Source organism: Populus trichocarpa, chromosome 1 (assembly GCF_000002775.5).
Source record: "Populus trichocarpa isolate Nisqually-1 chromosome 1, P.trichocarpa_v4.1, whole genome shotgun sequence".
NCBI classification, from domain to species: domain Eukaryota; kingdom Viridiplantae; phylum Streptophyta; class Magnoliopsida; order Malpighiales; family Salicaceae; genus Populus; species Populus trichocarpa.
In genome coordinates this window covers 33,539,469-33,556,998 of record NC_037285.2, presented here as the reverse complement: position 1 = coordinate 33,556,998, position 17,530 = coordinate 33,539,469, and the positions used below count along the sequence as shown (strand labels likewise).

Sequence of the window (17,530 nt, the reverse complement as noted above, 5' to 3'; positions counted from 1 at the left end):
TATTAAAATGATACTGAGATATTTAGCTTACACATTGTATAGGTTTTTCTAATGTCTATTGAAAATTTTGTGAGAAAATATGTGTGTGTGTGTGTGTGTGTGTGTGTGTGTGATTCAATAAAGTGTTGTAACTTTACTATTTTGTACATATAATTCATCGCACTTGTTGATGAAATTTATTGGATTGTAAGCATGAGACTACCATCATGATGTAAAAAACATTATCTCATTTCTCACATGTATTATAGTTGAAGAAACTAGAATTGTCGTGATATTTACTAGGCATTGCAAATACACTGATATCCTTTTTAGAAATTAGCATAACCAAGACAAACACATTGAAATGCTTGAGGATCAAGTTTATCCTTATAGAGAGAGTGATTATGGACATAACACATAATAAAAAAAACACTCATGATAAATATTGAGAGTAGAAGTAATAGAATAAAACCTTGATAACACATTAAAAGGGTTTGATAATCAATAATATGGGCTAACAACCTATTTATAAGAAAAAAGACAATCACGAAATTATCAGTCCGAAAATGTTTAGGAACATTCATAGTAAACCTATGCCCAAGCTACCTTTATGAGATGCTAGTCCTTACATTTTGTAATGGTTTGTAACCACACATTAACTAGTGAAAAAAAAGTCATAAGCTTTGAATAAATCATCAGGATACTGATTCACAAACTCATAATCATTGTTAAAATAAAACATTTGAACTTGAGTATGAAATTATGTGATAATCATTTTGTAAATTTGAAAAATAACATGATATTGTAATTGTTTATTCTATTGCAATGATCAATGAATGAAATAAAATATTTATGATTTGAAGCAGGAAGGGTAGAAAAAGAAACACAAACATCAGTATAAATGCATGCAAAGGATTTGAACTTTTATTAAAATTGATTTTTAAAGGAAATAATTTACAATAAGCAAGAAATATCTTTTTCATAATTTTTCGATGAATTTCTCTCTTTCAAGCCAAGAATTTTTTTTAAAAAAATTAAAGTTTTGGACCAAAATAAAATATTTAAAAAACTAAAGGAACTGTAATGGAAGAATTAGGAAAACAAGGGGACTAAAACATTGTAAACATTATCCTTTTATGCTTTACATTTTGATCCTCTATTTTTAAGTTTTGCATTTGTATAAAAATTTATCATGATTTGACCATTAATTTAATTACAAAAGAGTAATTGTAAAGAAAAAAAAATACGATGACAAAAAAAAGGAGGAGTTGATCTAAATGAAAACCTCACAGCTACTTGTAATGTAATTTAATTATAATTTTAATGTAATTGTAATATGAGCTCGTCCTCTTATTTTATTTTTTTACAACTTGTTCATTAGAGTGAAGTACAACTAATGAAACACGATTCACAATCCCAAGGTTATTATTTTTTTAATGAAATGAAGTTGAAATTGAAAATGCATGTTCTTGGACACAAACAATGAAAGAGAGGAGGAAAAGTGGACTATTTGTCTCGGATAATTGTTTGTGTTAAGGGGTTTCATGCCTACAAAATATTTCATTCGAAGCCTATACTTCCTCTACCTCTAAAATATGTAACTTGTTCCTCCACCTTGAACAAAAACAAGAAGAAAAAAATCAAAGAATCTCCAACTTCTTCAGTAATCTATACAAAATCTACTGATCTACAAAAAAAAATGAACTTTACAATAACTGCACAGCTTGTATCAGCTACTCGTCAACATGCTGTATCTCACCCATCGTAAGTTACTCGTAAGGATGTTGTATCTCACCCATCATAATGCGATTGCTAGAAACCTTGAAGCCAAGGAGAGCAGGATCAATTTGCCTTCCTTTCTTCCCTTTCTTTTTCCCGCTTCGCCCACTCAGTGGACCATCAGATGATTCCAAGGCAGCCGCATTAGCTGCTTCAGCCTCGGTAAAAACTGGCTTCTTTAGCACATCCATAAATGATGTCTCTGTTATACCAGCATCATTGTAAGATGAGGACCTCCTAAAATGCGCTTCTTTCTTGCCAGATGTCTGACTGTCACCTCCCCGGGTTGCTGCTACATTCTCTACAGGCTCACTCCTCCTTTCTGCAAGGCACCAAAGTTTTCGGATTTTTTAAATCACCACCACAATTATCCAAAACCAACAAACAAAAGACAGCACATCTGAAACAATAATGATATACCATCAGAAGTTGCAAGGCTTGCCCGATTTCTTTGCTTGATATGCGAAGAAGATGCCATGTCCGACGACACATCCTTGGAAGAATAGGCCCGTGATACCGGCGGGCGTTTATGCAAGGCACTGTCAAGCCCTCTAGTTAAAATAGAAGGCATCCTGTTCACAAGCATTTTTCATGAACATCAATATAGGTTTCAAATCAAAACAGTGCAACCCGCAACTCCAATATTTATGAAGCAAGACCTTTCCAGTAGCTTGATGTCAAAAGAAACAGATTTACTAGGGAAAACCCACTAACGCTGAATACACATGCAAACACAGATGTTGCTAATAGTCAAGTCATGCATAAACAGTTGACCACAAAGCTCATATGCACAATCTGAAAATTGTGAAATTCAAAACAGATTTAATGTCATTGTTGCCACAAATAAGTACAGAGAATGTGGGTTTGACTGCACCCCTGGAGATGTTAAAAGTTTACTTTATCATAGTAGAAGAAAGAAATTAAGCAAGTACTTTGGGGTGGAAAAAATATCCTCACCAACTCCCGTTCTACTGTGAAGTAACTTGAAAAGAAAAGGGGCGGTGGGAATGCAAAATATACCCTATGATTTGGCCCATTTGCAGTCCAGTGAAGGTTTCAAAATTTGAAACTTCAATGATTTGAGGTTTCCTCTGTTTGCTTTTACCTTTTTACTGTCCGTTAAGTTTCTAGAAATAAGTCCATGATACAGCAGCTACTAAGACACAAGATGACATGACATCATGTTAATGTACATGCACTAGGAGACCTATAAAATACAAGGCAGCTAAGGTGCGAGTGTTCTCCCACATACTTGCATCTTGTTTTAAGCTTTTTAATGAAGAGAAATCATGAGAGCACCTAACCTATCAAAAGAGTAACCATGCAAGTGCTCTGAAACCAAGTTTTGTAAAATACGATATTCAGATGAAGATTAACACCATGATTAAGGAGACCATGATGACTTCATTAAAAACAATCCTACAACAACAAAGGAGAGTCATTACCTGTCAATAGAGACCTCTTCACCCGTCAATTTATCTAATCCCATCTCATACCCGTGTAGGCCTCCATTACCACCTGCAGAATTTCACAAAGCCTCTAATATCCATCTAAGCATAAGCATGATATCTGATAAGATGTATGTCAGAGAAAATACCAGCACTGCTCAGGGAACTATGCCTGCTACTCTGCCTGCTACTGGCATTAGCAAAATCCATAGCAGTTTCAGCTTGTTCAACAAAGTTCTCTTCAATGTGCGAAACAGACCTGGCCATGGCAGTCATGCCTTTGGACCCATATCTGTTATCCAATTCTGCCAATTCTTTATCCATGGCAGATTTATCAACAAACATGTTATCCACATGATTAGTATGAGAAGTATCTACTATGCCTGAAAAGAAAGTTGGTTCTTCAGTTAGTGCTCCAGATTTCGACCTTAGGGACAATCTTTCACCATTTCCTTGATGGTGTAATTGACCACTCAAGGACATAGCATGATTATCCTGCAGCAGAGAATTTGATTTCAAATTTTGAGGCTTTTCCATAAATGAGTCATTCATGGTGGCTTCTTGATCTGGAATATCATTTAAAGAGAACGACTCAGTGATTGGCCAAAAGGATTCCTGAGATTTAGAAGAAGATATAAGGTTCCGATAATCGTCTTCCGATGACCGAATAGACTGAAGACCCATATTTTGGTGAAGATCCGCTAAAACTTGCTTTGAGCTCTCCTCATCTCCGCGAGCTGAGGTCCAAAAACTAGAGTTTCCAGCAACTTCTGAAACATTCCTTTTTCTTTCAGCTTCAAGATGCAATTGTTGCATCCCTCCTTCAACCCAACTATTCTCTTGCTGCCCTTGTTTTCCAGGGAGGTGGCTCTCTGTCATTTCGGCGCGAGAACCATAAATATCACCAAAAACTTGTCTATGACGAGAAGAGACATTGGACGAGAAGGAACCCGGTTGATCAGTAGAATGCATATATAGATGCTCTGCTGAATCTGGACCTTGGGAATGACCACTTACATTATCCATCTTCATCCCAGGAGTGACAGCAGGCAGAGAAGTTGGATGGTCAAATGCCATAGAGCTGGGCTCATAAAACCCACCCTGATGTGGCTCCTGTAGAGCATGATTCCATTTGTTATGGCTTAAATGTTCATCATGTGAGGAAAGCCTCTGCTGTTGCAGGTAAAAATCTGAAGCGCTAAATCCTGTAGACTTAGACTGGTGATGACCAGTAGTATTTCTGAAGGTCTGACCAGCTTCATCATTGGACCATGGCCAACCAACTTGCCTTTCACCATCAATTCCTAACTGTTGCCTTGCCAAAGATAACTCTTGCGCCTGCATCTGTTCTTGCTGAAGATGGAACTGCAGGTCTGAAGGGAGTATATTACCATGCTTCACCTGTGATAAAAGGTCCAAGATATCAGTCTGGGGTTCTTGAAGATTATTCTGGCCAATCTTAGCTCGAATTATCTGCTCCAGTGTTAGATCGAGGTGCCTTGGATTATGTGAATTCTGCTGCAGTTCGGCCGCCAGTCGTGTCCTAAATTGAATCTGCTCAAGCAAGTTTTCTCTCAATGGATCTCCCTTTCCCTGCCCATATCCAAGATCAGGCATCTGATGCTGCAGCAACTGTTCCAGAACCTGCTGCTGCTGCAGTTTCATTTGGTACTGACGAAGCTGTTGTTGCTGTTGGTGCAGTAAATGATGCTGTTGCTGAAGCTCAAACTGTCGCTGCTGTTGCTGAAGCTCCACCTGTCGCCGCTGTTGAAGTTCCAGCTGCCGACGCTGTTGAAGCTCCAGCTGCTGCTGATGTTGAAGCTCCAGCTGCTGCTGACGCTGTCGAAGCTCCAGCTGCTGCTGACGTTGAAACTCCAACTGCTGCTGACGTTGAAATTGCAGTTCAATAAGATTAGAAGGGATTTGCTCAAAACCCAGTTCCATAGTATGTGAGAAGGGATGAGATAAATGATTCTGTTGTTGACATTCTTTTTGCATCTTCTGCAACATGAGATGCTGCTGGTCAAAATCATTGAACTCTGGCTGCCTGTGAAATAAGTGTCGAGCATCTGCGGAACTTAGATCGATGTGAGGATTAGTGAGTGGCTTTTTCCTATAATCTTCAGGCCATGTCTCTGCATAATGGGATTGATCAAATACTGCATCAAAGGACCTGTGACTGGCAAGGGCAGCATCATGCTCTGTATAAGAGTCCATAGCATGAACCTGCACTGGAAATTCATCACCCATGCCAGAAGCCATGTTGGATGATTGAGCACGCCTAAGATTAGAGTTGCTACTGAGCTCGGACATTGACAAGCCAAACGGATGAACTATTTCATCCTGATGAGTATGCATGCCAGCTTCTGAAAATTCATTTAAGATGGCAGGGTTGGTAGAAGGATTAGGACCAAATCGATGAACGTCTGCAACATCTCTCATCAAAGGGTTGCCACTACTTCCAGGCCTTCCAGGAAAGACGATTTCTGTATCCAACAAAGATCAGAGCAACTAAATGAGCCCAATGAACAGATACAGTGACATGAACAGCAGAATCATTCTAAGCAACTTACCTTCATCCGGAGTAACAACATTTTGAAATCTTTGATCATCAGAATACTCCATCCCACCGAGAAAACCATGATCAGGAACTCTTGACTGACCACTAACATTGGAGATGGCCTCAAATCCAGATGAAACCCGCTGCTGGTCTTCCCTGACAGCAGAAACCTTATATTCAAGAGAAGCAGAAGTCGCTGTGCTCCCTTCCAAGCTTTCTCCAACATCATCAGATAGTTGTACCTTAGCAGACGGACTAGTACTTGAAGCACACCCGGGTTTAAGTTTTAGGTGAGGCATAATATCACCAAGTTCATGGAAGGGTGATCCATCGGGAGCATCTGACAAACGAACTGGTAGGTCAGTTCCAAAATATCCTTGCTCAAACCATGCAATAATATCAATACCAAGGTACGGTCCCTGAATTGCCCCTTGAGGATCAAGATAGCACAATGATAGTTCCTCAGGCATGAAAGTACCCGTGAATTGATGCCCATCATTATTTATATTCAACGAAAATTGATGGCTTCTTGAATTTTGCTGTGCAGAAGAAAAATCAAATAGTGAACTTGAATCATCAGGGAGCTGGCTACCAATTTCAAAAGAAGTAGCTGACTCAATATCCTCCAACTTAAGGTTATTCTGAAAAGCCACATCTGCCACTGGCTGCCTTTCAAAAGCTTTTAAATCCACAACGTTGTCAATCAGGCCACTCTCCCCAACACTGCTGGATTCGTCTCTCTTGAAAACTGCAGGCACAAAGCCATCCATCAACGCTCTGCCAATTGTTGTCACACACTTCTGTTTATCATCTTTATGCGTATCCTTTTCTGAAATACATAACAGAAGGGATAGTTTTAACACTGAAATAAAAGAAGTCAAAAATTGATATTAGAATTACTTACCCTCAGCCATTGATGCATTGAACGTTTCAGCACCCGTACCTTGACCAGAAGCATTGCCAGTAATTTTTCCAAAAGAGTCTGCAATTTCTTCAGTCTTAACAGAGAAACTCACATTCTCCTCACCAATGCCTGAATAAAAAAGTGTTAGAGAGAATAGATGGTGAGATTGCAAAAGTCAACTGAAGATGTGACACTGATCACCTGCAGTGTTATTATTTGATGACTCGTTCTTCTCTCTAAATGAGTTGTTCAATCCTCCACTGCTTGTAATTTTTCCCAGCCATATATCTCCAAGGACAGCCTGCAAGAATCATATGATCCAATTTAAAGCAGTGACAGTAACTATAAGACATACCTTTAACATGACATTATGTAAATTGTATACCTCTTGCTCTGCATCAGGTGCAACAAAAGCCAATGGCTTAATAGCAATTTCCTGTGTTAGTGGAGACACAAGCTCCATCCCATCTGGTATGGTATCAAAACTTGGAAGAGTCTTGTGCTTACGGTAAATGTCAAGAAGTTTTCCCCTCGGATAGCAGAATACATGATTCTTATCCACAGGAATGGACCCGATGGAAGAAGCAGTAAGATGCCTGCCAATTTGTAAGTTCCCACTATTGTTGGACCTTCCTCTTCCGGCAGCAAACGGCACATTCGGGCTCTCCACACGTCCTCTATCTGACCCAAATCCAGGTGCACTCCTGTAAGCAGCGGGTCCACCAGAATGAACTTCCATACGATGGCGAGGCCTCCACTTATCACGGGAGTCATTCTCACGCTCAGAAGATGGCCTCCACTTATCGCGAGAATCGTTCTCACGCTCGGAAGTTGGGCGGCTAGAAGTGCCAAAATTTTGTTTGTCGCTGTGAGCCTCATCCTTCTCAACATCTGCCCTCTTATCATTTCGAGAATCCTTCTCTTTCTCTTCAGGACCCCACCTAGATGACCACTTGCTGTCTCTTCGGGATTCATGAGCAGAATTGCGGTTGTTGCCGTCATGCCAACGATCTGAAGAAGGCAAAGTTCTAGTCTCAGATATATCTCTAGCTGAAACAGAATCAGCACGATGGTCTTCTTTTCTGCGATCTTTTCTACCAAGCAAACCTGTATCCCTCTCCTCCTCACGCCAACGGCGGCTGCTTTCAACATCAGGAGCAATCCTCCTCCAATCTTTCTTGTCTTGGGATCCATCTAAACGCCAATTGTCTTTCAAATTGCTATCACTGGAGTTTCCATGGGACAAAGAATTTGAAGCACGTGTTTCCTGTTATTTTCAGGCATAAGGGTTAATTGGAAATACCCCCACACACACAAAAAAAATGAAAAATGAAAAAGGATAAATTTCATCGTAATAAAACCTCAGGTAAAATATAAGTTCACCCTGTGACAAAACTAAGTGAAAGGGTACTATCATTATAACAACAAGACTGCATTCTTGCGGACAGAAGAGAAAAAGAGGACTTTCCCCTATAAAGAGGTCAAGATGCTACAATTAAATCTCCTTAGGTTTGATATTGCAGAGCAGAGTTGGACCCAAAATTAAAAATATTTCAACACCTTCCTAGGTATAATTTCTGGTTAAAAACCATTAGTTATAAAATCCAATAAATTGCATCTCTAAATCCTGCCAACAACTATCCTAATTTATAATTTTTCAAGGGCCCTGGCTAAGCTAAATGGTTATAGACACCAGAACATACAACAGCACCAAATGACATAAATTATCAGGAATTAACAAAACAAATATATCCAAATAAGCATGTATTATTAAATATCAGTACATAAAAAATAAAAAAAAAGCATGCCACCCTCATATAGATAACTAAAAACTAACTAGTCAATAAGCACGTCCAACTTTAGACAAGTGAAATCCCATACCCCTGATGCCCCAGTAATTGATGACTTAGCATCCACCGGTTTAGCATAAAGCCATTGTGGAGAAAGAGGTATAGTGTTGTCTGCAGTCACTTGATCTGTAAAGCAAGAACAGTCAATCAATATATATATGAATTGCAATCAAAAGACAATAAACTCAAGGTGGAAACCTGCAAATAAGCATTCCTCTGATACCTTTTGAGTCATCAGGCAAACTCAACAGAGCCTTGTCCTCACCAATTCCTCCACGATCTACCATTTCCAATAAAAAAAACAATTCATAAGTATTATTAAGCTGAGTAATCTATCACCATTCGGCATGAAAAAAATATACAGAAATTAACATCAAAGGAAGTCATGCAACTTGCATTCAATTGCAAAAATATAAAAAATGGTCAAAACCCTAAAGTTGAAGCCCAAATGGAAATAGACAAAGCAATAAAAAGTAAGAAGAGATCGATTGGGAAAAAACAAAGAATGGAAAATCGAGATTAGAACCTTTGAAGGAGGAGAGGCGTTCATCGGTTGACTTGCAAGAGAGGAGGAGGAGATCGTCAGGGAGATTCGGCTTTCCGTCAGTCATCGTCGTTATCTAAAACCAAAAAGAACTTGCACAAATTCGGTACGCACAGAGATTATCAATACAAGGAGAGAGATGAATAAAGCAGATTGCAATTGGAAGAGTAGAGATTTACACACAGAGAGAAGGAAATTACTAGGGTTTGGGAATTCGCAGAGAGAGGGAGTAACGGGTAAGGGTTTGTGTGTTCAGTGTGTATTCGATCGAAGAAACAACCATATAGTCGAGTGGCTGCGTGTTTAATTAATTTTATTGTTTTTCTTTTTTATATTTCTTTTTTAAAAATTACTCCGTCTTTCCTTCTTTCTTTCTTTTTTTTTTAATGCAAATTACTAATATATCTTATCTTTAAGTTTGCCTGGTTTTAAATGCTATTAGTTTATTATTACGTGTTTCGCCGGGGGTCGAATTTTTTTAAAGTATAAAAAAATATGAAGACTACAAAGTTTTTCTAATAATATTAATAAATTTGACTATACGAGTAAATTTTAAAATATCTTGAATCAGTTTTGTACTTTATTTGAGTTTTTAATTAAATCATAAGAGTTAATTTTATTTAAATTGATTGATTTTATGATTTTAAATAAAATTTTATTAGTTGATAAAAATATAATTTAACTTTTAAAAAGACTTTAAAAAAATAATATTAAAACAATGACAGATTGAATCAACCCTAGTTTTCTGCGACCCGGACCATAGATTTTATTTGGTTTAATAATTTTTTTATTTAATTATATGGTAAAAATAGATGCTCATAAAATTAAGTATTAATATAAAAATAGGCATTTATTAGAGATGATGATAATCCTATAAAAACAAATAAAAATAAATCATGCAATCTATTTCCCAACCAATTTGAAGGATGAAATAAAAAAAACTAAAAACAATTAAAAAACTAAAAACTAAAAAAAAAGCATATTCGGTCAGTGGTTAAACTCGTCAAACCTGTGAATTAGATAACCGGACCAGCACACCAAACCTGCGAACTGGGTTATAAACTCAATTGGAATTATAATTATTTTTAAAAAACTACGTTTTATGTAATTATATAATAACAAAAATAGACAATCACAAAATCAAACACTAACCCAATGTTAAGATCTTTTTTTAAGCCGCGATAACCTTAAAGAAGTGAAACGAAACTAATTGTAAAACTGAATTTTCAATTAATTCAATTTTTAATGATAATATTGAAAAAAAAATGTTAAACTCGCTAGACTCGTGAATCAAGTTAACCATCCAAACATATGAACAGATCCATTGACTTCATGAAGTTTAATAACATAATTATTTTTTGAACTGTATGAGAAAAAATAGATGATAAGAAAAAAAATCAAGTTCAATTAAAAAAAAAAAACACCCCACTAAACTTGTAAACTAAAGCAACCTAAGTCACCTTGACAAACTTGCAAATCATGCCCTATAAAAAAAATAAAAAAATAGAAAGTCAAATTCTCAACCTCTCTAACATAAAAGATAAAAATCAACAAAAAATTGAATAAAAAATCATAAAAAAAAAAAACAAAACACTATAATCCACAATGCAATGAGTGTGGATAAATAGTAATTTCCTCGAATCCTTTATTTTTCATTACTTTATAAAATTTAATATTATGACTTTTCTCTAAAAATATTTTAAAAAATACACGAGAAAAATATTTACTATAAAAAGTCAAGTTCAATTAAAAAAAAACACATCACCAAATCCATAAACCGAGACAACCTGAGTTACTCTGGCAAACTCGCAAACTAACCCTATAGAAAGACAATAAAAAGAAACAAATTACGAAATTAAATTCTCAACCATCCTAATATTAAAAAAAAATATCAACAAAAACAAATTGAAAAACAATCAATAAAAACAAGCCAAATAAATTTTGGAAGCTTTTATATATATATATATATATATATATATATATATATATATATATATATATATATATATAGACACACACACACATCTCGTGTGTTTGATAATATAGTATAAGTTTTTTTTCAAAAATGTTTTTTAATTGAAAATATATTAAAATAATATTATTTATTTATTTATTTACAACAATACATAAACACTATATAAAAAAAGCACTCAAAACTCATTAATTTGATATTTTTCATACAAAAAATAATATAAAAAGAGAATTAAATTGCATCACCATATAGAACCTTAATGTTGACTCGAATTAAGGGAATGAAACTGGTATATTATAGATTAACAAAACATTAAAGAATGGAGCTAAATCACTACAACCACACCCACAAAATAATATTAATTAAAATAGTTTTTTTTTATTGTTTAGTTTTTTATATTTTTCAATTTCACCCTTTAATTTTTTTTTTAATTTTCTTTTCAATTTCATTCTTCAATATCAGACTGTTTTAGAAATTATACTTCATATTTTTTTTCTTTATGTTAGGTTATATATCAGTCTCGTGGATTTAATTTTTTTTTTAATTATTTCAGCCTTCAACATTAAATATATTGGAAGTGGCTCCATGATTATTTTTTTTCGATTCACTTTCTGTTAATTTATCTCAATCTCATTACCAAGTCTCTAGTTTAACAAGTTAACCTAGATTAATTCGAATTATTCTTTTGTCTTTTATCATTGATTTTTTTATTTTATCATTTAACATTAAATTGGTTAGAAATTGAGATTCGTAATTTTTTATTTTCTTTCTATAGCATTATCCTGATCTCATGGATTTTTCTTTTCTCTCAATGTTAACCTCAACACTGAATATATTGAAAATTGAGCTTCATAATATTTTTTTCATTTGTTTTCTATGAATTTAACCTGATTTTATGATCCAAGAGGCATGTTTAACATGTTAATTGGGTTAACTAGGGTTATTTTTTCCTTCACTTTCTAATTGAATTTTTTTGTTTTATCCTTCAACATTGAGTTAGTTGGAAATTGAGCTTTACAATTTTTTTTTATTTGTTCTCTAAGGATTTACCTTTTCTTTTCTTTTCGATTTTAAATGGACTTGATAGAAATGAAGCTTCTTAATTCTTTTTATTTGCTTTTCATGAAATTATCATCGTCTTGTGACCTAGGTTGCGGGTTTAATATAGTTAACTTGAGTTATTTCTTAAGTTATTTTTTTAATTGATTTTGTTTTTCAATTTCATCCTTCAACACTAAGTTGGTTAGATATTAACTTTTGTGATTTTTTTTTTGTTTTCTATAGCATTGTCTTAATCTTATGACTTGAATTGTGGGTTTGACACATTGACCCGAGTTGACTGTGTTTATGTTTTTTGGATCATTTTTTAATTGGGCTTCATATTTTTTTTTAATTTGCTTTTTATGGAGCCATCTCAATTTCCTAACCCGAGTCGTGAGTTTGAAAATTAAACTTGGATTATCATGGTTCATTTTTTAGTCATTTTTAATTGATTTTTTTTTCAATTTTACCATTCAGCAACGTAATCTTTTTCTTTTTCTAGTTTTTTTTTAATTTCATCCTTTAATATTAGGTTATTTTAAAATTGAACTTCATAATTTTGTTTTTTAATTTGCTTTCCATGGGACTATCTAGGTCTCGTGGATTTAGTGTTTTTTTATTTAAACTTTCAACATTAGATCTATTAGAAATGAAAGTTTATAATTCTTTTATTTGATTTTTTATGAAGTTATCATGTCTCATGATCTAGGTAGCAGGTTTAATAGATTAACTCGAGTTAACTTAGGGTTTGTAGGTTGTTTTTTTAATTGATTTATTTTTAATTTTATCATTCAACATTAAGGTGATTGAAAATAAGACTTTGTAAGTATTTTTTTTTATCTCCTTTCTGCAAGGTTATCTCGGTTTCATGACACAAGTTGCAGGTTTGATAGGTTAACCTGAGTTTTTTTTATCTTTTTTTTTTTTAATTTAATATCTTATTTTTCAATGTCATCCTTCATCATTGAGTTGATTCGGATAAGACCTTCATATTTTTATTTTATTTTATTTCTATAGGATTATTATAATCTTATGATCTGGATTGTAGATTTGACATAGTAACCTAACTCGATACTATATGTAGTTGTCTCAATATTTTTAAAAATATCATTCAATATGTCATCGTGTCAGTATTTAAAAAATATTGTAATTATATTTTGAATTTAAAATTATTTTTTTATTAGAAAACATGTTAATATTACTTGAAATTTATTTAAGTAAAAATAATAAATTCAACTTACAGCGCAACATGCACCAATGATATAGTAAGTTCGCTATTAAAGTTAGGATAATATCATACCCTAAGTGCTAGACACATTTGATTTTATTGAGCATGAAAAGGATCCAAATAGAAAAGAAAAGGAAATTAAATGGTTACTAAAAAAATAAGTTTAAATTATAAAATACCCTCTTGAATTTGAGCGAAAAACAAATATCCTTTAAACTAAAACAAAAAACCCCTTGATTTTGCTCCTCGAACGATATGATTTTTTTTAAAAACATCTGTTTATTCTATTACGATTTTATTGAGAAATTAACGGAAAAGCCCCTCAATTCCTCTCTTTTCTCTATTAGGGAACATATTTTTAAATGTTGATAAAGAAAATGATAGGAATGGGGGTGGATTTTCATATATATTTTTTTCAATTTCTTAAAAGAATCCTAACGAAAGGGGTCACAATAAAAAAAGTGTAAAATTAGGTATTGTTTAGTTCTGTAATTCAAGTTCAGGGGGGGGGATTGTAAAATTAATCGAAAATTGCAAATTAAGTTCGAACAACATTATGCTCTGAGGAGAAGAGTAAGAGGTGGCACCGAGCAAAGTACGGAAGATTAAACGCACACATAGCCCAATTGGAAGCTAAAGTGAAGACATGACCATCATCACCTCACGCATTAGGATATTCATTCTTTTTCAGGGATATTGCTCTAAATCATGAAAAAGTTCTAAAAGGACAAAAGGGAAAAAAACAAATACTCCTAGTGCGAGAATCAAAAGCCGCTGAGAGGATAGAATTATTTTAATTCATTGAACCCAAAACGCTCTTGTGAACGTGAGACTGGTGAGAGGAGAAAACGATGCCAATTTTTTTATGCTCAAAAGAAGGACACGTCATCTCACCCACCCTCTTGGTAAGGGGCACAGAGATTTCAGTCATTTCAAGCGATGCAAAAATGCATGCTATTTTAATCGCCATTAGCACAGATAATAATTCTCCAATTATTTGTTCACTTTTAGCACTGCTAATACATCGAGGCTTCATATTTTTATCAACTATAGTGCCTGGAACTATTGGCATTCAAGAACTCAAGATCTCAATTGTCATGCGGAAACCAACTCAAAAGGCAGCAACAGGAAACCGCAAACAGCCGCATCACTTGCGTGTTTTGCTTTGATCAAAATCTTACTCTAAACAGAACAAAACTTTTAAGCCGAAAAACCTCAAAAGTACATGAAAATGTACGAGAAATTGTCCACCGGTAAAATCCTTGAGAGAAATACAATAAAATGGCTCCTAGGTCATCCTCTGGGCAGCTTCTTTGGCAAGGACCTTGTCTTTGGCCTTGCTCTTGGCCTGGGATTTGGAACCCATGATTCCACCACCCCACTTCTTCCTGTACTCATCGTACTTGTCATTGAAGTTAGCCTGAAAACGCAGAAAGAAAGTAGAAAATGAATTGCATTGTGAACATTTGCAAAATCATAATTTTAAAAATATGTAATTCCACACACCTTGATAGCTTCCAAGATTCTGCTGAACTCCAACTTGTCTTCATTCTTGACTGTGGTCAAGCACAAAACTGATGCAGTCTTCTTGTGGACAATCTATCACAAAGACTAAAAAATTCAGTCTGGAATCCACAACTCTCCTTTCACAACAAAATTTTAAACTGCGAAGGTACAGGCACACTTACTGCTCCCAATCGAGATTTTCCCTTCACAATGCAGTATGGGATTTCCATCTTCCTGCACAATGCTGGTAGCCATACAACCAACTCAATGGGGTCCACATCATGAGCAATAACAACCAACTGGGCTTTTTTCTGCAAGAAATAGGTAAAGGGAAAATATGTTATTAAAAGAATTCCAACAGCAGAGAGGACTAGTGCTAACAACAAGCTTGTGCAGGATAAATTGATGTGCAACCTGCTCGATTAGATAGGTTACATGGTTGAGACCATATTTCACAACAATAGGCTTCTTAGCCTCAACAGTTTTTCCTTCGGTCTCTGCCTGAGCCTTTCTCAAGAGGCGCTCCTTCTTTGCTGCTTTGTCTTCAGGACGGTACTTCAAAAGCATCTTGAACAAGTTTGATGCTGCGCAAGGAGTTCACAAAAGGAACAGTATTAAATATAAATATCTCAACGGGATAAAAAATTCTTGTCAAAACAAAGAAAAGAAACTAAGCCAGAAAGCTACGATATTTATCATCACACCACTTGTATGTTGGATTGTTTGTACCATGTAAGCAATCAACAAACAAGCTATGGTTCACATCTTAGTTAAGAAAAGAAGATTGAACAGAACATTAACTTTTACCATCAAGCAAATTAACAAAACAATATAGTTGCTGCATAAGAGCAAAGAAAATTAGAGACCCTAGTTCTTAAGCAATATCATGACACTTGAAATCACAAAGGACCACAGAATGACTCAAGGAAACAAGGGAACCAAAACAAATTGCACGGATAGAATAGAATCCAGTTTTTTCTAGCAAACCTGCATAATCACTGCTAAGCATTCCAGTTGATTAAACTTTTTTTCACGAGTTGCGCTTCAAACATTATCATGCCAAAAAAACTATACATAAACCTATAAAGCTGACCATTATCTCAGTTTTGATGATATACAATAAATCCATAAAGCTTGAAGAAAATGACGCTATATTTTCTTTTCCTTATACTCTTAACTAGACTTTAGGGTATACATCAAATCAAATAAATAAAGAATAACAATAACCACAATACCAATTACATGCACAGATGACAAAAATCATAATTCAGAAACCACGTCAAACATTTAACATTAACAAATTATGAATGACATTGATTAGCATAAAGACTCCTGGACTAAGCCTATGCTTCTATGCAACAAAACCAGAGCTAATTAGCACTTAAAAAGAGAGGAGATATGCCAGAAACGATACCGAGATTCTTGTCAAGGGTCTTGGTGAACTGGTTCACGGTAGGTGGAACCTTCAATCTCATCTTGAGAATCCTCCTCTGCCTCTGAATCTGAACCATCTTCGGCATCTTAACGAATCGGCTCAGATCCCTCTTTGGTGGCAAAGCCCCTCCAATTCCAAACTGCTTCGGCCTCTTCTCGAACAATGGATTCGGCACCTTCTCCTAAACAAATCACCACATAAACAAACACCATGACAAAATAAGCAAAACCCAAAATGATTGAATTCGACTTGAAAGGGTAATTTGTAAGAGAGAGCTTGTTTTTTACCGGTTTCTTCTTTCCGGCAACCACCGGACCCTTTCCACCTCGCTTTGGTGCCTTTCATGTTCAAACATTAAACGAAATGTCAAAAACAAACAATAGCTATCTAAGATTTATGATATTGAATTGACTTGAGTGTTTAGAAAAAATAAGTAGATTTTGGTTGAGGGAGAGAGATCTAGCTCACCATTTTTGCGCAGTTTCAAGCTCCTTCCGGCTTCCGCTTTACTTCTGTGACGCAAGGGGCGGCAAGAGTTATAAAAAAACCCAAAAGGGTATTACAGTGCCAGGGTTTTTGTATTGAGGCAGGCTTTGCTGAAACACGGGACTGTGGATGATGGGAAAGAAGCCTGTTTGTTTGTTTGTTGATAAATAATTTTTTAAAAAATTTAATTTTTAAAAATAAATTAATTTTTTATATTTGATAATATTATAAAAATAAATTAGAAAATATTTTTTAGTATTTGAATATATCATGAAAAATAAGCTACAAAATAAATTGTTAATATTTTTTTTCAAGTATATTAAAATAATGAGAAAAAATCTTACAAATTAAAAAATTAAATGAGAATAACATTAAAAAAATAAATCTAATTTCATAAATTATCTAAAATAAAATAAATAGAAATCAAAATAATAGAAATTAAATATAACAAATAAAAAATTTGAAAAATAATGAAATTAAAAAAATTATAATTTCAAAAAAATAAATAATTTCAAAAAAATAAGGATTAAATCTAATAGATAAAGAATTTCAATTAAAAAAATAATAAGAGAAAAACAAATAACATTCATAAAAATAAAAACCAAAGTTGATATAAAAATCAAATTAAATCAAATTATAAGAGATGAAATTGAAAAAAAAATTTCAAAACAAAATATATAACAATCAAAAGATTGACCAAATTTGATATAATCAGTAAATAACATGATATTTCTAAATTTTTCACAACTTCTGAAAAGTGTTTTCCGTCCAAAATAAGAAAAATACTTTCCTGAAACT

The 17,530-nt window shown here is 34.2% G+C and overlaps 2 protein-coding genes across 4 annotated transcripts in view; both read right to left on the bottom strand.

The window, feature by feature from the left end:
- Nucleotides 1–9,364, bottom strand: part of LOC7495802 (protein ESSENTIAL FOR POTEXVIRUS ACCUMULATION 1) — a 43,019-nt gene extending 33,655 nt beyond the window's left edge. The window contains exons 1-12 of one of the 3 annotated variants that reach the window (XM_052455679.1): nt 9,047–9,359; nt 8,744–8,800; nt 8,552–8,646; nt 7,056–7,937; nt 6,872–6,971; nt 6,671–6,799; nt 5,780–6,595; nt 5,097–5,692; nt 3,356–5,045; nt 3,204–3,276; nt 2,179–2,330; nt 1,463–2,080 (exon numbers count right to left, since the gene is read on the bottom strand). In XM_052455679.1, the coding sequence (XP_052311639.1) occupies nt 1,749–2,080; nt 2,179–2,330; nt 3,204–3,276; nt 3,356–5,045; nt 5,097–5,692; nt 5,780–6,595; nt 6,671–6,799; nt 6,872–6,971; nt 7,056–7,937; nt 8,552–8,646; nt 8,744–8,800; nt 9,047–9,131 (5,007 nt within the window). In that variant the 5' untranslated portion in view covers nt 9,132–9,359 and the 3' untranslated portion in view covers nt 1,463–1,748. Of the gene's footprint in view, nt 1–1,462; nt 2,081–2,178; nt 2,331–3,203; nt 3,277–3,355; nt 5,693–5,779; nt 6,596–6,670; nt 6,800–6,871; nt 6,972–7,055; nt 7,938–8,551; nt 8,647–8,743; nt 8,801–9,046 lie in introns of those variants that run through there. The other 2 variants (XM_052455677.1, XM_052455673.1) reach the window with 2 other exon arrangements.
- A 4,978-nt stretch (nt 9,365–14,342) lies between these two features.
- LOC7456252 (60S ribosomal protein L7a-2) lies at nt 14,343–16,864 on the bottom strand. The gene is made up of 7 exons (XM_002300090.4): nt 16,715–16,864; nt 16,534–16,584; nt 16,226–16,427; nt 15,226–15,395; nt 14,994–15,122; nt 14,812–14,904; nt 14,343–14,725 (listed from the first exon to the last, which is right to left on the bottom strand). Exons 1-7 carry the CDS (start codon nt 16,715–16,717, stop codon nt 14,594–14,596), a joined length of 780 nt encoding a protein of 259 aa, XP_002300126.3. The 5' UTR covers nt 16,718–16,864; the 3' UTR covers nt 14,343–14,593.
- Nucleotides 16,865–17,530: the final 666 nt, after the last annotated feature.